Here is a 23,384-nt window from a genome sequence, read left to right as displayed (position 1 = left end):
TACCATTTTATTAGAACGCTATGTAATATTTTCCGTAAATGCCACCTGTAATGCCTACATTAAAATAAAAATAAGTAACGTGAAGGTCTGGGTCGTTTGAGCAGTGAGTGTGGGTGGCAGTAATGCACCTTTTAAATTGTTTATCCACCGCCGTTAAACAAAACTGAAAAAGAAGAAGAAGAAGAAGAACAGTGAGTGTGCAGTCGGGAGTGTTCGGCTTGTTGACTCCTCGCCTGACTGCACTCGGCTACTCTAGTCTGTTTTCCAGGCAAGCAGGTAGTCAACTCAAACGAGCCTAATATCTTCAGTATGTCTAGTACTACTGATATTTTTGTATTGAAACTGCCAATAGCCAATATTTTGTGCCCATATTCAATATCTTTAAATTTGGCCATTTTCATGCCAAAAATGACAAGTATTTAGTGTTTGCCAGAATTTTATTCTTGGAATGGTGGAAAAGCATTTAGACCATCATGGGACACTAAAACCCTCTGGCATACATTAAGCCTTTAAATGAAGACAAAAAAATAAACAAATAAATAAAATGCCAGAAGAAAATAAAATTTCACTTTCAAGGCTGTTTTTTGTCGCCCATCTGTGGCCAGAGAGGAACTTCCATTTTATCAGATGTGGATGACATGACAGGCCGATATCCAATATTTAGTAAAAGGCCAATATCAGCAAACCAATATATTGGCAGACTCATATCAGTCTAACCCTACTTTTCACAAACAGACCAGGTTATGTTTTTTGGTTTATTAGGGTTTTGGGTAACGTCTGTCTTGCCATCCCTCAAGCTGCATCCTTGGCAGTGGGTCTGATTATTCCAGCTCAAATTACTTTTGATTAGTCAGCACTGAATGAGTCACTTAGTCCCAACGACTGGCCAACTTTATGCCATTAACAGATGGAGCAGCATTTAAGTATTTGCGTGATTAGGCCTAAAACATGTGAGTCACTTATTGGTTGCTGACCAATTTGATGTGCTGTTTGCCTAAGATGAATATTCATTCCACTAATAGCCTGTCACTCCATAATATGTTTCAAAAGAGACTTGTTCTGTGCAACGCTGTGACACTTATCAGGCTGCACCACGTCCTTGATGCACATTTCAAAGCTTCTGTGGAGCTGAAAACAAAGGAATCTCCTTGTTTCATAACTAACTTCTGTAGTTAAAGGTAGATATCCTTTAATAATCTCTGGATTTATTTTTTGTGACCAAAAACAAAATAGATATGCCCACGTTTTCATTCAAATCAATCATCAATAAATCTTGGAGTCACTATGAAAATACAACCAACCAATGAAAATAAGATCATTAAAAGCAGGTGGCTGGAAGAAGAGATCTGCTGCAAGAGAAATGCTAAAGACAAGAGTTGGTTTTCATTCCATCACTGTAGAAAGTATAATGATCAATTTTGTTATCAATTGTCATAAGGTAAAACTAAAATGTGGATACACAAATTCTTTACAGGCCAATAATGATATCTAGTTTATCAATAACAGCATCAACAATGTGATACAGATAGGTTATATATATTATTTTTTTCTAACTTTTTTTCTAATTCAATTTACTTTTGGTAGATGTTCTTTCTGGTGGAAATTCTGGTACAGTGGTACAGGAAAATAACACTAAATTGAACTAAAGCATCTTGCACATAGAGCGCCACATTGAACACTAGCTGCAAACACAAAGTAACGCTGCTGACTTCTTCTACTCCGCTAAATCAGACTGAACAATCACAACTGCCCCAATCTCCTGCTAAGAGTGAGTACTCACCGATGGCAGCTGATGGCTAATGGATCCCTACATAAGGTTGAACCATCTCTCTATCTGACTGAGCCTCTTGTCCTTCTCTGGACAGCAGCCACACTCCCCCAGCACCTACACATTTCATCAGCATCACAGTCAAGTGGACACGCATCTAAAATGTGGATGATATGAGAGGGAAAGGGAAACAATGGCATTTCCCTTCTTAGGACAAATCCTAATACATTTCTGGGAAAGTGTCCACCCCTCCTTCTCCCAACTGCCCACTGCATCCTATTTGTAGCCTGTGATGTTATTTCGGTGTAGTTGCAGTATATTCACGAATAGCAGACTGTCCATGCACTTGTTGCTGGTAGAAAGCTGCGGTATGCGAGGAGAACAGGCGTCCGGTGGACTCAAGGGGTGTCGGAGGGCACGTGCTCGAAGCCCTCGCTCTCCCTCACCAGCGCCCTCTCCAGGATGACGCGGCCCTCCTTGTAGCGCTGGCTGTCCTCCGTGGCGAACTCGTAGATCCAGCCCAGCTTGCTGTTGCAGTTCTTGCAGCTGACGTCCCGCACCATGTGCCTCCCGGTCAGCATGACTCGGTCCTGCACCTCGCTGTGCTGCAGATTCACCACCTGGAGGACGACAGGACATGCATTCGTTCATCGCTTCATGGATTTTTCTATGGAGAAGTTCTAGGTTTTTCAAAGTTAATTTCAGCTGGTGGAGTGGGCTTCAAAGTCTCACAAAGTGGTGAAGAGTCCCAGCATGCATTTCAACGTTGAATAGATGTTATGACTTGCACCAACACTGAAAACCCATGTAAATATGCATCATTTTGTGAAATCAGGATCTAAATATCTGTCTGATATCAATTAAAAACAGTTTCCAAAGGTGTTTTAATGTCAAATTTTAAGTTGCCATAATATCATATTGTGATCATTTTGTGCTCGTTTGGGTTGAAATTGAACTTGGTCTCCTGAAAATAGCTGTCCATCAAATGCTTGCTAGGGTAGACAGGCAAGTAAAGGGTCTTGTCACTGTTTCTTAGTGAGGAACTGATCATCATTCATGGATAACAGGTTTATTTTATGTCAGACATACTTGTCTATTTGCAAATACAACAGCATGGTATGCTAGTGCTTTGTGTCCACCTTGTTGAACAGGAAGGCTCGGCCTGTGGCCCCGGTGAAGCGTGTGGAGATGAGCTCGGAGCGGTTGGTCAGGATGGTGTCACAGTTGGCACAGGAGAAGAGGCGGGTCCCACCGATGTGGTCCAAGAAGATCCGGCCCATGTCGCCCACCACCAGGGAAGAACAACCTTGTGCAAAGACAGAAGCCCAGTTAGACTCTCTCTCTCTCTCTCTCTCACACACACACACACACACACACACACACAAATGCTGCCTTAAAGTGCTGTGAGAAATACTGTAATTCCGAGGTCATCAAATCAATGTTCCAGAAGTGTCCAAGGTGTGACATTTAAGGAGTGTGTCCTGATGGAAAACATGGAGGAGAGCATGAAAGCATGTCAACAATTGATGGTAAATACCTGTTATTGTTTGCCATGTAACAACTTTTCCCTAATAACTTAATTAAAACATCAATTACATGCCTGGTGCTATTTTCTCCCCGTCATTTTGCCACAAAGTAGCCCTGCGCCACTTGGTTTCTACACTACAGGGTCCATTTTGTTATCATTTCAAGAGGAGCTCATAAGGAGTACTTAAAGGCAGCATTAGGCCTCTGACTGACATGTCAATAGGCAGGCAGAAGAAAGAAATACAATAAAATGTCACCATGGTTTACATAAAGCAGCATAATCAGTACATTTTGCACGACTGGACAGTTGGTTCACAACGAAGAGCATACAGTCTGATGTTGACGACGCCGACCAAATTCCTCACCTCGTCGATGACAGATTCGCAGATTCAAACACTCGTATTAATATATTTTTCGTTGAAGTGTCTTTATTCTTGTATTAGATGCCAGTTTCGTGTGTCGTCTCTTGCTGTTGCCTCTGTCAGCACAGCAGAATAGCTTGACGCAACTGTACCGTTAGCTATCAGTTTGTTTAACCAGCGTCAAGACAGCAGGAATGAAAACGTACTTCTTCCGGTTGTAACCTTCAAAATAAAACTCATATTGACGAACATATTTTCCAGAGATTTTGAGGTTATCCACAAAGTACCAAGGTGAATTTAAAGATTTATTCAAAGAGGAATATATAGGTAAATGAAAATGATGTTGTTATTTTCCCCCAAAATCATTTTCACAGCACATATTCATAGCATACATGTCTTTTCCAATGGCAACATTTTCTGCTTTTATTTTGAAGGCAAAGCACATCACTTCCTGTCTTATTCTAGATGTGCTTGACGCAGCTGTGTGTTTCATTCTCTACAGCTGTTGAGAGGACCGTCAACATCCGCTGACGTAGCCCCGCCCTCCCTGCTTACTAAACGAGCACGAGGGGGCAGCAGAGTCACCGTGGACGTGCTGTAGGCTCCTGTAGAGGTGAGGAAGGAAGAGGGTGCTGTACTCCAGGGACAAGAAGGAGGGCCAATCATTTTTTTTAAAATCCTGGCAAAGATCCTGAGGACTGCCATGATGTTGCATATTCAGCCGTGGTACTGTAGTTCAGACTGTTCAGAGCAGCTAAGCCTGCAGAGAGATAAGCGCAGAGATACACACCATGCTTCTGCAGAGTGAACCGACCTTGAAAGAAGATAACAGACTGTAAAGGCAGGAGAGTGTGGCCATCTATCAGGATTACAGTAATCATTGCCTCATCTGCCAATGACAAGTTTTACAACTCCACTGCATTTAAGATCCAGAATGAAGGAGAGATCATGACTTTATATGACATTTTTCAGCACAGACTAAAACTCAGAATTTAAGATTAGTAGCAGTCGATTAAGTCCTTGAAGTTTGTGTGTGCCTGTGTGTGTGCATGTGTTTGAATGGAAGCACAGTGTCTATGCTGGCAGGCACATGAAAGGATGATACAGTCATTGTGAGCATGTTACACACATGTAACGTGTGTGCGTTTGTGTGTTACAGAGAGGATGAGAGGCAGCGTTTGTTCCGGGCTGAAGGACAGTAGCGGTAAATCTGATTTGTTGTTTTAACGTCCTTGCCCTTCCCTTCCCTCTGACTGTCCCTCACCTCTCTAATCAGAGGAGATAGATACATAAGAGATAATGGCTCGTGACACTGTAGCATCACTGTTACATAAGAAAAGGCTTATTTCACCGGCCATTTGGTTCTGATGACACTCTATAAAGACATTAAATAATCACATCATCTTCATATACAGCCGGATTATAGTGGGAGAGTAATAAAAGACAGAGAACAGACAAAACTTAGAACAAACATCAGATAAGCTTTTGAGGTCACCAAAGTTGGCTCTCCAAACTTATATCTGAGCTCTTGTTTGGGATCCCCCCCCCCCCCCCCCCCCCAAAGTACAGTTATTATACTTTCTAATTTTGCTATTGGTCTCAACAAGAATTCGTCCGAACCTGCTGGCTTCAAACGGCCCGCTCAGCAGCTCAGAAACCAAAGTGTATGAGCAAACATTTGTGTGTATTCCAGTTTTATGTAAGGAGTTATCAACTCATCACAACGATGGTAGCAAGGCAAACTGTTGTTTTTCTTCACCTTACCCATAAAATCTACAGATAACAAGAAGATACCATCAACTACTAACAACCAATAGGATCCCACTCCCCCTCAGATCTTCCCTCGGGCCTATGGAGCTTTGCCCCCGTCACGCCATGCATCTGTTATTACAGGGGAAATCACCATATCTCCCACAATAGTCTTGATCTGTGGTCTGTCTATTGATTCACAGAGTTAAACAGCAGTGGTGTGATTCATGATCTTACACTGCTGTATCAGAGAGGTCAAGTCAGCAAGGTCAGGGTCTTGTATATTGGGTGTTTCAAAACACCTTTCCTCATTATGTCTCATCAATCTGGTTCAAGCTGATATTAGCTGAATTCATCTGAGTGGGTCTGCCAGACATTTGTTGTTTATTTGAGTTTATTGGTTGCTAACTGCTGTGTGGATGCAGATGTGCAGATTGTAGCATAGCGACCAAATTGTTTAATGGTTTGACTGAGTTTTTAATGGAACGTTATACAGTTTGTAAAACCAGCAGATAAAGAGCTTAGCTTCACTCTTATCTTGCCCCAGAACAGATAAGGAATAGTTCCTTTTAACTGAGAAATGTTGTAATCATGAACTTACTTTCTTTTGTAACTCTACTTGTCTTGATTAGGCCTGACCCCACAGTTCAATATAGTATATTATGGTATGTACGATTTCCTTCAGCTTATCTATTGTAATGTTATTGTTATTGTGACACGTTAGAAGAGCATTGTGATATTTTAGTAGTGTTTGATGCTTTTGTCTGGTATTGTAGGTTCTCAAATGTATTGTTATAACTCAGCCAAATATAAATATGTGTTTTTAATGAAACTGAAAATACAGTTTAATCTTGAAACACAAAACACATTGTGAAGCAGTCGCTCCAGTCAATCAGCGTCCTTCACTCAATACAACACAACGTGTCATAATGGCCTTATCAGTGTCATTATTTCATTATGAACCTTTAAGTCTCATGGCCATGCCCTTTGAGCAGTGGGCCGGTCCCACCCCCCGCGCATATTAATGATGTATAGAGTGTACCGGCGAGGTAGAGCTGCCAGTGACACAGACAGACAACTGACCGCTGCAGAAAAGACCCACAAGGACAAAACTCTGACCAAAGCAGGCAAAGGATGCTTCCACTACTGCTGCTGATCCCACTGCTGGGCCTCACATGGACACCAGGTCTCTGCTGTTTGTGCTTTAATGCTCGTCTCACTCTGGAAACGCTGCAGCTTTGTTCATTGTAGATCTACTTAAACTGGTGAAGCTGATTACAGTTTGTAATGAAGTACATTTTTTGTAGTGAAGTTGTACCTGATCATCATTTAGTGGGGTTTGAGCCAGAGGGTTTTGAGAACAATTTGACAAACTTCAGAGGAGGAAAGACAAATATACTAGAATACTTAGGTTAAGCCATTTTTGGTGAAGTCCAGTTTGCACCAGTGACAGTTTTGTGCTTAAAGTTTCAGGCATACATTTTCATGTCATATTTTCTTTTGCTTTTGGGATTTGACAGATCTCATAAATAATTAATATCACTCATTTTCTGCTGCACCAAGAACTCAACATTTCATCCGGCTCAAATAGCATTAAAATGGTATTAATAATAATATTCTGTATGGCTGTTCATTTTCAAACCATGCCTTGTCTTTCAGTTATATTTGTTAACACTGAGTTTAATGTTTGATCCTAATATCTTACTGTATTTCTTATCTCCCCTTGCTTCCAGTCTCTGCACTGCCTTGCCCCCAGTCGCTCCCCTCCCAGTCCCCCCCTTCCACTGGTAAGTCACATGGACACCAGCTCTCTGTTAGAGCTATACATGATTTATGGCTACGATATGATATGTAGACAATGACTGGGGAAGACAATTAATGGATATCCAGACCAGTACTGATAGTGATGTATGATTTTGTGGTATTATAACTCAACAAAATGCATTATTATACTTCTTTTCTAGACCAAATTCACAACCGCATAGTCTATATACTGTATATATTCAAAGATTTTGCTTCAAATTTCCCTAATAGTTACTTCATGTTAAACATGATGATTTTATATTGATTTTATGGGTGCATTATCAGCAGAACATATACCACTACTAATATAGCCTTGAAAAGCCAGATTTGGTATAAAGTGTGTTGCATTGATAATACACATCAACAAAGAAATTTGGTTTTGTCAAAAGAAAATTAAGATTTTCACATTTCGTGTGCCCTAACCATTAGGGAAGAAAGAAAAACTTGAAGCAAAATCTCAAAATATATATAGTCTATGTGGTCTAGAGTGTGGTCTTGGGTAACTTTGGTAACAGTCTTTGCAAAAGATCAGTGATGGTAATAGAGACAAAACTGTTTCTATTACTCTAACTGATCTTATATAAAGACAGTTATGCATGGAAATCAGACCTAAATCTGACTTCAATCAAACTGAGTAAGTGAATATGTTATTTCCAATCAGCTTAAACAGCTACATTAATATTCATGAGAATGAGAAACTGTCTCCCAAATCAAGAGGACACAGAACTAAGATTCAAGTCTGTGATATTCTCAAGAGGCATGAGAGAAAAATGAACTTCATTTCACAGTAGTGCTAACAGTTTCTGAATCTGAAAATGTGTCTATAAGCCAGGAAAAGCAGCCAGTGAACTGTCAGGGTTTCCGTAAATTTGTTCTCCCACTGTGAATGTCAATGAAATCACAGATTATAGATGTGACTTTCTAGTTTCAGGCTTTAGGAGAGACTTTTGCTTTGTGTTTGTACAATGGCTGATTAATACGTATTGTTAAATATCATGTTTATTTTTTTATAATCCCTGTTCCCTACAGTCTCATCGCCCCAACTACTGCAAGAATATTTTATTTCACATTTGTTGAAACTTGAATACTCACAATGTTGAAATTCAATTCAAATGACTAATTTTCTCTCTCAAGTTAACAGTGTTCGGCCCGCAGATGTGGCTGTTCTCTCCTCCATTGGTCTTCACATGCACAGGTGAGCTTCAACCATGCAGTGATATTTCTGAAATTCAAGACTGTTGAGCCAAATTCAAACCTGTGACCCTTTGTTTCCCTGCAGCAGTGAGCTGTCCAAAGTGGTATCAAGACTCCAAGGTAAATCCCCAACCTTTAAATTCTCTTCTGCATTAAACTTTCAATTTTTCCATTCTCATGCCAGAAAATTACAAGGATTCAGTGTTTCCCCCACAATTGTATTCTTGTCAGGGTGGAAAAGCCTCTGAAACAGCATTTAAAGCATCATGTGACACTAAAACTCTCCATTGAAACCCAGGACAATGAAATTTGTTAGAGTTAGCAGCTCTTTAAGGCAGGGTGACCCACCTCTCCTATTCAGTGGTGCATGTATGAATACATGTAAAAGCCGTACACCATTAACAATTATCCTGAATTTCAAGACACCCAAATATGACAGCAGGGATATGATGATATAATAGTCAGCATACTGAGGCATATGAACACCTAATCCTGTTTAATGTTGTCTTTGTATTTCCACAATAATATTCAGAATCTTCTGTTCATTGATGTATTCAGATTTGTGATCACAATATGAAGAGGCAACAAAACAGCTTGTCCCGTATTTGACCATAACAAGGATATAAACTAATATCTAAAGTACTCAGTGTAAATAATTCATCCAATTCATCCTATTACACTACTGTGCGCTATCTTTACTACACTGATATCTAAACTAACCAATGAACCCCAATACAATCTCCTTACTCCAAGTCTGTGGCCTGTTATCTTTTTACTGCAAAGTCTCTCATAAGATAAAATAAAGCTGCCGGTACATTATACAGATCAAATGTACATTCACTGATTGTCTCGGCCGACAGACATTAGCAGTGTAACAGCATGCTTTAAAGTTTCATTTCCTTAAGATTAAAATACTGGTTTTGTTTATCTTGTGATTCCCTGGATTGGACATTTTCTTAATCTCAAATTGATTAGCCGAGGGTTTGATGTGATATGTGACAGCTTGAAATGAAAGTTACAGAGAGCCTATTTTTCATGTTCAAGTCCATGTTTTTTTAGAATCTGTGTCAATATAACTACAAGGTATACAGGCAAATAAATTCTGGATTTGGGCTTTAAAATTGTATTAATTTCTCTCTGTCAGAGCTGATGACCCTGTTCAACCCTGCACTGATCAGTCCCCTCTTGGATGAAACAAACCTGTACCGCCCTCAGTTTGTCCAGCACAGGTACAAATGGCCACAAATGCTTTCTGAAACATGAGAATATGCTTACAATCATATTTTGCTGCTGTCAAGAAGATTTTTCTTTCTGTTTGTAGGACTCTGGTGGAGCAGGTGAGGGAAGTGTCTCTCTACCTCCAGAGCAATCAGGTACTCAAATGGCTGCATTACCACCTAAAAGGATATTTAGACATTTTGAATTTTACTTGGTTGAGTTTATTCATCAGATCCTTGTATATTGTGAAAAAAATCGACATTTGTGTTTCAATTGACCTAAAAATGGCTTGTCAGTGTTGCAAGCATTCTACATTGAAACCAAGGCATACAGCTAACAAAAATTCAAAATGTTGAAGTGTCCCTTTAATCTCAAAGCAAAGTCTTACAGGCAGAAAAGAGCTTTCCAGTAACTGGTATGATACTGTTTTTCCTACAGGCCATTGATGCAGATGGAGACTGGAAGCTGGTGCTGCTCTTTGTTCAAGTGGATCAGCTCTGTGCCTGCGAGGAGCAGCAGGTAAGAGCTTTATTCTGATGTCATGAGTTTACTGTTTAGGGATATACAGTATATGTATGGCCCTTCAGATGATGACATAAGGGTTAGTCTCACAGGAGTCAAGCCAAGAGGCAGACATGTCCTATTCTCACATGTTCTCTATGTTCCCATCTTCGATAAACTTTGTAGCCTCTTCTTATCAACACAAGTTACACACTCAGCAAGCCTATCAGAAACCTTGTATCTACAATTCTTATTTATAAAAATTGTATTCTACATTATATTTTCAGCATTGAGCATATGCTCTAATCCAGGGCGATTTTACATAAAGTCCAACAGTACAATCATCTTAAATCCATATAAAATCACATTACAACTGGTTAAGGAGTGTAAGGGCCAAACCAACTGTGCTGAGACGGGAATAACTGTAAGAAAAAGCATGCTTGTTTCCCTGTAACTGGCTGTAATTGTGTGTGCAGGTGGAGTCCATTATCAGAGCGACAGTTCAGGAGGTGGATGAAGCTCTGCAGGTGCTGCACTCTCAGGTTTGTGAAAGATTATAGATTTTCCTCCACATTCACTGCTGTTCTATTACCAATATTTACACCCTTGCCACTTTAATGCTCATGACTGTGTCCCATGTCTTTGTAGCTGAAGCGGACCATTGTCAGTGTTGCATTATGGGACGGGGAGTATGACACTTTCCAGAACAGGTAAGTCCATATTGCAGTGTGACACTCTGTTGAATGCCATAAATGAATCTGTCTCCAAATATCATGACTGTTTTAATGAGCTGAATCTGCTGTATTTTGCCGACAGGTTGTGTTCATGTGCGGAAACAAACAGTGAAGGAGAGCTCAGACTCGTGAGGGCCATGCTGACTCAAGTGCTGCAGGTTTGTCACTGTCTCCTGTGCATCTCCATTATCCAGCATATTATCTCTTCCCCAAATATATAGTAACGCTTTACAGTTAAATGACTCAAACGTATTTACTTTGAACAGGAGTCCTTGGCTGAGCACGTTGTAAAGAAGCGTTGGCATGGAGACAGAGATGACTTCACCGTCGTTCTGCAGGACACGCCTTTCATCACAGACCCCGCCTCTATCGCTGTGAGTGACAGGCATCCGGCTGACATCATCCCTAAACCTTCCACCCCATAGTGCCTTTCGCTTGCACCATTTTGCATCCCTATTTGAATTCAACCAATCCTTGTTTGACCCTAAAAAGTCTACAAGACATCGAACAAAAGCAGTGGATACAGTGTGCTGGTTGTCTTGCTGCAAGAAGAGCTTCTAACATACATTTTTGTCAATTTTCAACAGAGTGGGAGGACTCCCTCTGAATCTCAAGCATCACGCCAAACTGATGAAATGATGGTTCAGATGTGGACAAACCTGGTGAGGCCTAAAGCAGTCTAAACTATCTACACCCTCCTCTTCTCTAGAATTCTAACTCTAACCATGAACTTAACTCCTCGCTGTAAAATGGTCATTTTTCCAAGTGAGGGCTGGTCAAATTGTTCTCATTTCCTCACATATTTCTCTCTCTCTCTCTCACACACACACATACACATACACACCATTGTCATTGTCCTCCCCGTTGATGCAAACGAGAGGAGAATGACTTGTCTGTCTTTTCAGCTGCAGCCCACAAGTGGCCAACATAACACAGAGGACAATGGAATGATCATCACAGTGCCATGTCCCAGCGAGGTGAGAGACTGTTGTTAAACCCTTCTGCACCCATAGTGACAAAGTTTGAAGCAGCTGAATAGGTTTCAATGTGTCACTTCTCTCTTCTTTCTCCTCATTCCTCCTCCACATATATTCTCTCTCGCTATCTGCCTCTCTCTCTCCACCTACATATCTTCCTCTCTGCCCTCCCCTCTTTCTCCAGGACCGACCATTCATAAGGACAGAGGGAAACTCTCCTTCGTATTATCACCACAGTGATGCCGCTCCTCTCCTTAACCCAGTGAGTATTTCCTCTGCTCTCCTGCCACATGGAGGTCTTGGCAGCACTGTTGTGCGCCTGCTGTGTAGTTGTGACTGTGGATGTGCTCTGTGTGTCCGGTCAGGTTACAGGCACAGAGCTGCCATGTGAGGACCTGAGCCCCTCAGCCTCCCCGCCCACCTCAGGTAAGACCATGAGCGCTCTTTTGGATCATCACTGTACATAGAATATGAACAAGAATAGTTAGTAATAGTTAATAATTACAGTTCTTAGGGGCCAAAATGTACAATATGTTGCAGTGTGTTGCATTGCGTTACATTGCATTGCATTGTGTTATGTTACGTTATATTATGTTATGTTAGAGTATGGTACAGTATAGTCAGATCCTCATCCACATCATCCTCAGGTCATGCCATGTTACCTTATGCAATGTAACCTAAGAAAAAAAGTTTGCATTCCATTTGAACATCTTTGAACATCTAATATTTTGCAATAATTTGTAAAAAAAACAAAAAAACAAAAAACAAAACAGAAGCAGGAGCATAGACAGCACAAAACAATTTATTGTGCGCAAATCAAGTTGTATTACATTATTTTGTGTTACTTTACATAACTTTATGCACTATAATCTATTCTATTATTCTAATTTGCACTGGGAAAAGTTTAGATCTGTATAGTTCATAGCATAGGGGTCATTTGTACCACACATACATTAATGATTATGCAGAGATATAGAATGATCAGTACTTTTACTGTATCTGCTCTGTGTCTGCTGGGCTCAGCATAACAACACACGTCCTCTGCCTCTGTATTTTATGATGAAGGAATACAAACTGTGTGTAGTTTGTTCTTGATACAGAACACTTTAGGTTTTACTACAGCTGCCTGCACGATACCATAATCTTATCAATTATAGTACACGTTTCAGATATGCTCACACTACGCACAGAAATTATTGTTGTTCCTTTGTTGAAACTTGTCACATTAATCAGTCAGTCAGACTTCATTCATACAGCATGTAGAGGTTTTCAGTGCAATGTATTGCATGTTGCAAGAACAGAATAGCATGTTGAAAGTGATTGATAGCTCTGTTTGGGGAAATTAATGAGACTAAGTTATCCAAGTTGTTTGACTTCAAGTATGTTTACAAGAGAAAGTTCAGAATTTTTAGAAGCCTATCCTATTGATCTCTATTTAAGCCTCCTTTGACAACATCTAAAAAGTTTACTGATTTTTGTGCTATAGAAATTGGTGCTCTCCTCCTGTCTGAAGTAATGGAAGTGTAAATTGGAGGGAATTAAGCCATTTCTCTTGAATTTAACTTGAATTTAAGTTCTTTCAAACAGTGCTATTACATAATCATACTACTACTCCAGCCAATGAAAGTAAATGGAATGGATTGCACATATTCTAAAATCCTTTTTAATGTTGAATATTGATTATTATCCTGATGTGATGTCCTGTATCTTCCTAGTCCATGCGCTCCGGCCTGGGGACATCAAAGTAGTGGCTGCTGTGGGAGACTCTCTGACAGTGAGTGAACCTTTGTTGGGTTCCTGCTTTCTGTTTATCTGTTACCATTCTGTTATAATCCTGAGAAATGACTTAGTGGACTCTGCTGGGTGAAATATGGAGTTTTAGTTATACAAAGTTGAGTTGAACCTCAATGGATGGAGTCAAAGAACCACAGTTTTTCTGGCTAAGTAACATTAGGCTGAAGTCAAATTAAAAAGGCGAGAAGAATTAGTTAATATGATGAAGCCTAGTTCTCTTGCTACTAATAGAACATATGCAATCTAGCCATACAGAGTTATGTAGGTTAGCTAGTTAGGCTAGCTGACCTTCCAAGTTCAAACTAGCCGTACTAGCCTATAGCTATGTATGTAAGCTAGTTTGATAGCTGCTGATCTTCCAACATCATGAATGTCATCAGCATGAATGGATGGGGAAAAAAAGTCATTGCCATTTATATATTTTTTAAATAAAAACTGAAAAACTGGTTCTATGGCTCCGCCCATTGATGTTTAACACAGCCAATGAGATTATTTCTGCCTCCAGAGCAGCTGAAAGCAGCAGAAATGTTTGTAGAACTAAAACTCCAATCTACCAATTGGATCTGACTGGATGCAATGGACTATGGTTGAGTTGAATGTCTTCCTTAAAAGTCTTGCGTTCAAAAATGTTCTTAGAATCTTATCGTGAGAAATTTGTTAGCATTTTGGCTTTCAGTGGGGTTTGGCCTCACAAAAAACTATATTTCTTGAGCTTGGTTCGGGTCAGGACAGAAAGTTTTCCAGTTTTGGTCAGGTTGGGCTCAAACTTTCAGTCCTTACCCCTGAGTCAAGTTCTACTTTCAGTACTTACTTATTCTATCTAGCTATGGGCCTGCCTCATTCTGTCATTGCATATCAATCGTCTAGAGTCTAGGCCTCCCTTTTGAAGGATCCAAAGATCTCAATGCCTTGGGACACTTACATCAAAGAGAAACTGAGAACTTGGAACAAAGTACAGCAGTGTAACAGAGTATAACAGAATCACTCTTTGATATCTGTAATAGAGGGAGAAACTGGTATACTGGTTTATTTTTCCTGGGGAAGGACACACAATCTATCATGGGGTGAGTTGGGAAAAAGACTGGGTCGTATGTTATCATAATCTCTAATTAATAATACTATCTGTAATTGGCAGGCAGGCAATGGCGTTGGATCCAGCCCTAACAACTTACTGGATGTCCTGCGTCAGTACAGGGGCTTGTCCTGGAGGTTGGTCATCATCACAACACAACCATCACACAATAATTCAGCATAATGTTTACACTGTAACTTTTTGCAGCATTGCATGGTGTTAATATGGTTTCACAGCTATCCATTTCTTTGATTTTAATGTAATGCAGGTTATTTAAATATTTAGATACATTTGAATACTATATAAATATATTCTCCCTATACATCTTCAGAGGGGAATATCAGTTGTAATGTTTTTATAATTTCTTATTTCCTCTAAAAATGGGACATAAATACCTTAAAGATAGAGAAACCAACGTTAGAGAAGGAAATGTCAGGTAACACGCAGTGATTATCTGTAGACAAAATGCACTTGATGAAATGATGCACAATTATCGCAATGCACAATGATGTAATGTAATGTAATGTGATTATGCTATGAAAAGGTACACAGACACACTGTATTATTTGTTTTCTCCAGTATTGGTGGAGATGAAAACCTCACCACTGTCACCACACTGCCCAGTAAGTCTTGTTCCTTGGTATCCAGTTTGAGATATCAGATATCTATGATTATACTGTAGTTGATAACTTATAACTATTGTTAGCATAGCATTCGCTGCTGTGTTTGTTGATCTTGGATGGGTGTTGCCACTGTTCATGTTGAACTCTTTTTTTTTAATTTTTTTTATTTTTTTATACAGACATCTTAAAGCATTTTAACCCCCTCCTGACTGGCTACTCTGTCGGCATGGGGAAGCAGGACACTCCTCAGGCTTTCCTCAACCAGGCTGTAGCAGGAGAAAGAAGCAGGTGAGTCCCATTAGAGGCCTATCAGCAGCCTCTAAGTAGTCTTTAATCACAGAATATCAGCTTTAAAGGGGCAATGCAATAAAAAACAAAGCTGATATATTATGCTATTATTACGATTCTTCTTTCATGTAGTGTTAAATATAGCTCAGTGAAATTATGAAAATTTCAAAAGCACGTGTGTGTGCTTGACTGCTGATGAAAACCTGTTCTGGAGAATCTTACTTTGAAAACTAAGATAGAAGTAAGATGTAAGTCTTATGGATGAAATGCCTCTTTAACTTTTTGCTGTTTAATTGTGATATGCAATTGTGTATGTGTTTTAAGGGACATACCAACGCAGGTGCGAGCCCTGGTGGCAAGGATGAAGAATGACTCTGTAAGAATATCTATATTTACTTTTAATCTGTTGGTAATATAGCGCTTTTACTCTAACTCTTTACTCTAGATGTTGTTACCCATGAATGATAGCAAATAGCAAAACCAGAGGCTGACATTCTCCTTTTGTACACAGCGTATCAATTTTGAGTCCGACTGGAAGATGATCACCATTTTTGTTGGTGGCAACGATATCTGTGACTACTGCTACAATTCTGTGAGTACTAATGAAGAGTTTTGAGAAGGAAAAGGAGCGCTTAAAAGACACTACCTTAAAACTTCTCCCCTTTCTACTCCTTCCCACAGCTGTATTACTCTGTAGAGAATTATGTTCGTTACATTCGCGAAGGCCTTGATTATCTTCATAAAGAGGTGAGATCAATAGACGTGCTGCTACATTCTATATGAAGGTCCCCTTAATCATATGTTAGCATTAACTGAGTTTATATCCGTCAGGTGCCGCGGGCTCTGGTCAACCTAGTGGAGCCTCTTCACATCACCCCACTAAGAGAAATGCACATAGACACTTCACTTAAATGTCCCACCTGGCTGGTCAAGTGAGTGTCAATTCATTTATCATTTGCAGTCTGCATTTAAGATCTTGAAAAAACTGAAAGTAGGTCCGCACAAGATTCTTGCTCCACCAATTTTTTATTATAGCTAACAAGTCTTCGTCAGGTCACCCATCTTACGAAGGCCAACTCCTGCCAAGAATGTTGTGTGGACCTACTTTGAATTTTGCAGTTTAATCCTTATCCCGCACTAGTGGAAGAGCAGGATGTGCGTATCATCTTAATTTATCCAGTCTCTAACATCTTGAGGTCTCCTAATGGTCCAGAAGCGTGTGTGTGTATTCAAAATGTCATGCGTTTGAATCCAGCTCATGATCTATGTAATCCTCTTGCTATGATAAAGCAGAAATGTCATAAAGAAATAATCATAAAAGTCGGTATAATACCCTGTTATCTCTCCCTTGCCAGTATTCTGTGTCCTTGCGTCATCAGGCCAAAGCCCGGCTCTAAAGCTCTTCAGAAGTTGGAGGATCTCAATAGAGGCTATCAGGTAGGATGGACTAGGAAGCCATACTGCGATCGCAGAAATGCCCCGCCTCTGCATCCTCATGCATCGTCACCTTCTCCACTTTCTTTCAGCATGTGCTGAGTGAGCTTGTGGAGTCCGGCCGGTACGACACCCGCTCAGACTTCACCGTGGTTGTCCAGCCTTTCTTCAGAGAAGTCATTGTCCCCAAGCTGCCGGTGAGAAACACTGCACCGTCCCTCACTTAAGAACTACACCGACTTTTGGGGAGTTTAGCCCATCTGTGACCTTACCTAATATGTGACGAGTGGATTGGTCACTTAACATACTGTATGCTAAAGCACTGGCATGGGCCAAATTCCTCCTGTATTTTGCTGCTCTGATAAATGAGACAAAGTCAGGGCCCAGCAAGGCTCACATACTCACATTGCCTTCGGTCTGTTCCACAGGATGGGCGTCCTGACCGCTCCTTCTTCAGCCCTGACTGCTTCCACCTCAGCCAGAAGGCCCAGACGCTGATGGCTCGCTCCCTCTGGAACAACATGGTAGGAACCAGCCAGACAAGGAGCTATTACTTTATGCTTATGGCATTTTTGTGAAGGCTTTTTCATAGGCAAAGATTTGGGGGAGACAGGGGTACATGTCCCCCTCAATATTAGGAGAAGGATGAGCTGCCCCCCTCAATTTATGGTTGGGTTGGGTCACAAGCACAAATACCACTTCCCCTTTAAAAAAAAAATGGAGCCCCTCTCCTTGTTGTTGAAACTCCTTTTAATGCATGCCTTTAAACAACAAATTAGACTGCCATGTTTCATATTTTGATCAAAGTTTGCCCTTCAGATCAAAGCTCAGTTTAGCAATGTCTTACTGTATGTCTTTCCCATTGCAGTCAGCAATCAGATATTATGATACAATCATCACGTATTGTGTTACAATGTGATGCCATATATACATTTTAAATGTACTGAATGATCTCTGAACTCTCACTCTGGCTCTTGTTTTCCCATAGCTGGAGCCTCTGGGTAATAAAACTGCAAAGCAGGAATTTTCTGCTGAGATTATCCTGAAATGTCCATCCAAGGTAGGAAATTGTGATTAATCACCCAATCTGTGCTAGGAATATTATATGAATGTGGCCAGAGATGGTGCGATGGTTAACACCCCCTGTCTCTGGAACCAGATCTACATTTGAATCTTGCCAGAACCTTCTCTTCTCTGTCTCCTTTACTTTGTGTCCCTCTTAGCTTTCCTTCTGTCTTATTAATTGAATGGACTACCCATGCTTCTTTTATTGAAAATGAATAATATTTGTGAATGTACGTTTCATTTTCCTATACCATAAGGCTGCATACCACTATAGTCATCTACTGCCATGATGTAATGTTTATACAATGTGATTCTTCTTTTTATTCCCAGACTTCACCATATGTTCGGACCTATAACAACAGCAATTACACATATGGCGGCCCCGCACCAACGCCTGGACCAATCCCTGTAAGCATATCTACATCTTGGAAGTTCATTTTTTAAAGAAGACTATTTAAGTGACTTTCTTGAGGTCATTCTACACATTGCCAATGTCTGACCGTGTCTCTTTTCCCCCCAGAACTGGGGAAGTGACTTCTCCTGCCTGGACCTTGCTCCATCCGACTCTGTGCCTACTTCAGGTGAGACGGAGAAACAATCATAAAACCATTATCAGCAGACAGCGGGCATGATGGTGTGATTATGAACTGGATGTGCTCTTTCATCATCCATAGTTCACAAGCTGAGACCAGCAGACATCAAGGTGGTGGCAGCGCTGGGAGACTCCTCCACTGTAAGTGTCAACATATAACATCAAACAGAACCCAAGTAAAGGCAATTCAATTCATAAGAACGAGTAAGGAGACATATCATACCAGACAGCTGGATTCATAGAAAATATTTGATATTTTTTCTGTACAGCTTTTCCAAAAATGTCTTTCACCTACTTTAGGCTACATTACACGAAATGCTTGAGAATTTGTGTGTGTGTGTGTGTGAGAGAGAGAGAGAGAGAGAAAGAGAAAGCATAGAAGAAGAACATTCAGCATTCAGCACTGACTGAACCTGCTGATATCGGCTAATGCCGTTACTGAACTATGAGCCCTCTAATCATTCGTTATCAGCCAACTAACTCGCATTGGTGATGATTGCCCCTTTCATGTCCAAGTCTTTGCTAATGTTGCCACTTTGCAGCAGTTGTGTTTATCTAGACCAAGCCGTCTCTCTGTGCCTTCTGCAATTTCTTCTGTGTCTTCACATGGCGCTGAGGCTTTGCTTGTCTTCTGTTTGCAGGCGGGTACTGCCGCTAAAGCAAAGAGCCTGTTTGACCTCAAGAGAGAGTATAAGGGAGTCGCATGGAGGTACAGTGACCCTGCAAGGTCAATGAGTACATAATATGCGCTGTTTCACTGCTGTGTATTGTACAAACCACACTGTTTGTTGCTTTTTTCTGCAGCATTGGAGGGGATGCGACTCTAGAGACTGTCACCACACTACCAAGTGAGTTTATGCCACATGTTTTATGAATGAATGATTATTCATACCTGACAGAAATGACTATTTCTCTACCATAGGAGATAGAGATTGGACACTGTGTTATGCTGAGGAACATTCTTTTCATTATTATCACTTATTGGATGCCATTTTCAGTGTGATAAATCAGATTTAGGAGAAGTGAATACAACAAAACATCATCTTTACAGTTTGATATTGAGCTACACATGCGAAATATATCCTAACTTTTTTCAACTTAAGTTGGGATGGTTTTCAAACAGTGTGTGCTGTTGTTTCAGCAATGCCCTGCTACAAATTGAGATAATTCCACACATTCACATCACATACTCCACACCTTTTTCCCCATCTGACAAGTGGACTAAAACCATTTCCCTTGTATCTTCTCAGACATCCTGAGGAAGTTCAACCCCTCTCTCCAGGGCTTCTCCAAAGGTCAGGGGTCAAAGCAGAAGGGCTTCAACATGGCCGTGGCTGGAGCTAAGACCTCGTATGTGCATATGTTTTTTTTTCAGTTAACTTCCTTATGTATTAGTTGTCCTTTTCTCCTGTCTTACCACCTACTGCCTGTCTTTGTTGTGTCTCCAGTGAGATGCCAGCCCAAGTCCAAGCTCTCATCAAGGCCATGAGAGAAAACAAGGTGAGACTCGCCCAATGCTGAATGGCTGATGTGAATCCCTGCAATGCCTCAGTATAATCCTCTCTCTCTCTCTCTCTCTCTCTCTCTCTCTTTCCTCTTCATCCTCTGTGCACGCGTCACACAGAAGGTGAATTTTGAAAAGGACTGGAAGCTCGTGACAATATTTGTTGGGGGAAATGATCTTTGCAATTATTGCATGGAGCAAGTAAGTGTCCCTTAACATGCATATACAGTACAGAATTAACTGTGCATTCCTTGATATGGTACTGAAATACAAATATACCTTTTGCAGAATAACCTGTCACCCAAGAATTACAGCCACAATCTCATGCTCAGCTTGGACATGCTTTATAAAGAGGTGAGCTATGTTCAAAACTAGAGGAGATTCATGTCATGAGGAATAGTGTGCCATGTTTTTCTACTCTTCTCACTGTCCCCCCGCCCCCCTCTCCTTCTCTGTGTCTGTAGGTACCGAGGCTGCTGGTCAATGTGGTGGAGATCTTGCAGATAGATCCGCTGAGAACAGTTAAGAAGAACGACCTGGGCTGCACCCTCATGCAGAGGTTTGTTTTGTATCCTTCCATCTTGATTGATCTGTGTTTTTGATTATCTGCCCATATCTAGCTAGTCGTGTACAACATCAGGACTTCTGTTGCCAACTCTGACTCTGAGTCGGACAGAGTTGAACGCTTGCAGTCGTTGGAAATTTGCCACTTTGGCAACAAAGCAACTGCTGATTCAGCTGTTGATAGATAAGCAGTGTGTTTTCACTCCTCACAGGCCTTACTGCTGTACTATTAAGCATTTAGAACCAGTTATTTCACTAGATCAGTCATGGAGTTGCATTGAAATTCAAGGATTGTGGAGTGGAAAAGTCAATTCTGCCGCATCTCAACTCTGAATCACTAAAGAACAAGGAGTCTACCCCGACTTTCAAGGGTGTTGCGAAGTTGATTTGGGATCAGCTTTTCCTCACTAATCTCAGCAAAGGGGAGGAATAATGTGAATCTATGTTTTACAGGGCCAACTGTCCCTGTGTTATAAATGCAGAGGAAAACTCTCCAGAGCTTGAAGAGATCAAACGAGTTAATCAGGTGTACCAGGTAAAAGCAAAGCACTTTTCCAAATATCTATTTATATACTTTCAAAAAACAAGGGTTCCCTCTGTCATTCCTCTAACCTTCCTTTTTCTGTTTTTTTCCTAGGCTGAGACTCACTATCTTATCTCTGGGGATCGCTATGATGGAAGAGAGGACTTCACCGTTGTCCTTCAGCCCTACTTACGCAATTCCTTTGTCCCTTACATCGGAGTAAGTCACAGAGACACACAATTTAGATGCACACCCGTACACAAATAATCAAATGTATGCTGAGATGACCTCATGTTTCACCAGGAAGGCCAGGCTGACCTGAGCTTCTTTGCCATGGATTGCTTCCACATCAGTGAGCGGGCGCACGCTGAGCTGGCCATCGCCCTCTGGAATAACATGGTGAGGGTGGGACGGTCGTACTGGAATTGTACTCGCATTGATCAGTGCTTCCCAGCGGTTTTTGTTCTGGTTTGTGGTTTTACCGATTTTCTCTGTTTTAACAGCTGGAGCCAGTGGGAAGGAAGCAGGCCTACAACAACTTCACATATGATCGCTCCAAGATTCACTGTCCCTCTGAGGTACAGTAGGCACAAAGAGTTCTGTAGTTTTGGCTGGTCAAGACACATATCATGTACTTGCAATGCTGTGGGTTTGAATCCGGCCCACAAGTGTTGTTGCATGTTATCTTCTATCTCTCTCTCTCTCTGTATCCTGTCACTTTCCTCTGTATACTTTCTAATAAAGCAGAAATGCAATAAGATGGCGCCTGCATAGGAGATAAACAGAGCTAACTCCTCAACTCTGACAATTGCAAGCAGTTTGTCCTTTTGGTGGCAAAGCTACAACTGACTGACGAGAGAGAAATCCCACTCCTCACAAACCATGTTACTGTTATATCTCACAAACAGAGTTAATCGTGTTTGATAGATCAGTCATAGTTTTGTATTGAATTTGAACACATCATCCCACCACATTTTGACTAGAAGTCCAGAAAATGACTCCTCTGTGTTTGAATCTTCACTACATACTGTATGGCCACAAGTCTACAAAGATGCTTCAAACATATTCACATTTCCACTATCCTGCTTCTTTCTCTTTCTTTTAGGCTCATCCCTTCATCTTCACTAAGATGAACAGCATCCCAGGTCTACCGGTGACCCCCACCACCACTGCTGCTCCAGTCACAGACTCCACCACCAGCTCCAGTCCCGTGCCAACCGCTCTTGTGCCCAAGTGTCCCTCCTCCATACCGGTGTGGGTGCCGGTGGTTGTGGGGATCATCAGCTTGCTAGTTGGTATTAGTGCCGCCTGGCTGATTGTCTCCTGCACTCAGAAGAAACATGTGGAGGGAGCAGTGGAAATGAAAGGAACTGGTTTTTAATGGGATTGTGCTTGAAAACACACACACACACACACACACACACACACACACACACACACACGTACACGCACACACACACACACACACATACACACTAGTACTGTTTTCAAATGTCAAGAATTTTGTATTGTCTATACTGTAGCCTCAAGTAAAGATTTCTTAATTTTTTATACTGCCCAGAGAAATTGTGACATTTTTTATGCATAGGTGATTGTCCACTATGAATCCACGTTTTGTGTCCTTACTCATTCTTATTTATTGGAACAATAAAATGTCTGCTATACTTGAATCATGTTTGATGTTGTATTTTGATATGCCTACTTAATTTCTTGAAGATGGAAACACTAGCATTGAGCCCATTGAAACAGACTGGTTCATGCCCTATCAGATGTTTAATATCTGACTTACCTCTAAATATATATATGATTTTTTGTAACTATTAATTTTCACCATTAAGTCATGCTGATTTCAGATGATTAAATGAGTCACAATATGGCATGGTCTAACTATGGTCTATGGCATATAGATAGTACCTTCCACAAGAAAGCTGGCACCACCAGCAAGACAGACAAATTAGCATTCCTATAGAGTATTCCTATAAAGTATAGTTAACTCTATTGAAAATGTTAATGCAAATTGGAAATGGATACATACATAAATTGAAAAATAGGGTTCAGTTGTTTTATTGCATTTCAATTTTCAAATTTGAAG

At 40.8% G+C, this 23,384-nt stretch overlaps 2 protein-coding genes across 2 annotated transcripts; one reads left to right on the top strand and one right to left on the bottom strand.

Annotated features, from left to right (window-relative positions):
• Positions 1–436: 436 nt before the first annotated feature.
• LOC139917797 (protein yippee-like 5) lies at positions 437–3,830 on the bottom strand. The gene is made up of 3 exons (XM_071906996.2): positions 3,661–3,830; positions 2,908–3,074; positions 437–2,388 (listed from the first exon to the last, which is right to left on the bottom strand). Exons 2-3 carry the CDS (start codon positions 3,046–3,048, stop codon positions 2,167–2,169), a joined length of 363 nt encoding a protein of 120 aa, XP_071763097.1. The 5' UTR covers positions 3,049–3,074; positions 3,661–3,830; the 3' UTR covers positions 437–2,166.
• A 2,710-nt stretch (positions 3,831–6,540) lies between these two features.
• Positions 6,541–22,673, top strand: LOC139917800 (phospholipase B1, membrane-associated-like). Its single transcript, XM_071906999.2, has 43 exons — positions 6,541–6,592; positions 7,140–7,193; positions 8,344–8,404; positions 8,489–8,523; positions 9,548–9,632; positions 9,725–9,776; positions 10,060–10,140; positions 10,599–10,664; positions 10,771–10,832; positions 10,939–11,014; positions 11,123–11,230; positions 11,444–11,518; positions 11,762–11,833; positions 12,018–12,095; positions 12,199–12,259; positions 13,549–13,607; positions 14,763–14,836; positions 15,279–15,322; positions 15,502–15,610; positions 15,935–15,986; positions 16,122–16,202; positions 16,292–16,357; positions 16,442–16,542; positions 16,966–17,047; positions 17,137–17,241; positions 17,473–17,568; positions 18,033–18,104; positions 18,440–18,517; positions 18,630–18,690; positions 18,784–18,842; positions 19,343–19,410; positions 19,506–19,549; positions 19,952–20,051; positions 20,150–20,201; positions 20,326–20,406; positions 20,494–20,559; positions 20,670–20,764; positions 21,223–21,304; positions 21,407–21,511; positions 21,596–21,691; positions 21,796–21,870; positions 22,398–22,445; positions 22,527–22,673. Exons 1-43 carry the CDS (start codon positions 6,541–6,543, stop codon positions 22,671–22,673), a joined length of 3,216 nt encoding a protein of 1,071 aa, XP_071763100.2.
• Positions 22,674–23,384: the final 711 nt, after the last annotated feature.

This window comes from Centroberyx gerrardi, chromosome 18 (assembly GCF_048128805.1).
Source record: "Centroberyx gerrardi isolate f3 chromosome 18, fCenGer3.hap1.cur.20231027, whole genome shotgun sequence".
Lineage (NCBI taxonomy): Eukaryota > Metazoa > Chordata > Actinopteri > Beryciformes > Berycidae > Centroberyx > Centroberyx gerrardi.
This window is presented reverse-complemented; position numbering and strand designations above follow the sequence as displayed.

Excerpts from the sequence above, each read along its gene's own strand:
- LOC139917797 (XM_071906996.2), bottom strand. The coding sequence starts at position 3,048 with ATGGGCCGGATCTTCTTGGACCACATCGGTGGGACCCGCCTCTTCTCC. Across the intron at positions 2,389-2,907 it reads GAGCCTTCCTGTTCAACAAG|GTGGTGAATCTGCAGCACAG; the intron begins GTGGACACAAAG and ends GTCGTCCTCCAG.
- LOC139917800 (XM_071906999.2), top strand. The coding sequence starts at position 6,541 with ATGCTTCCACTACTGCTGCTGATCCCACTGCTGGGCCTCACATGGACA. Across the intron at positions 12,260-13,548 it reads AGCCTCCCCGCCCACCTCAG|TCCATGCGCTCCGGCCTGGG; the intron begins GTAAGACCATGA and ends GTATCTTCCTAG. Across the intron at positions 18,518-18,629 it reads CAACGCCTGGACCAATCCCT|AACTGGGGAAGTGACTTCTC; the intron begins GTAAGCATATCT and ends TTTTCCCCCCAG.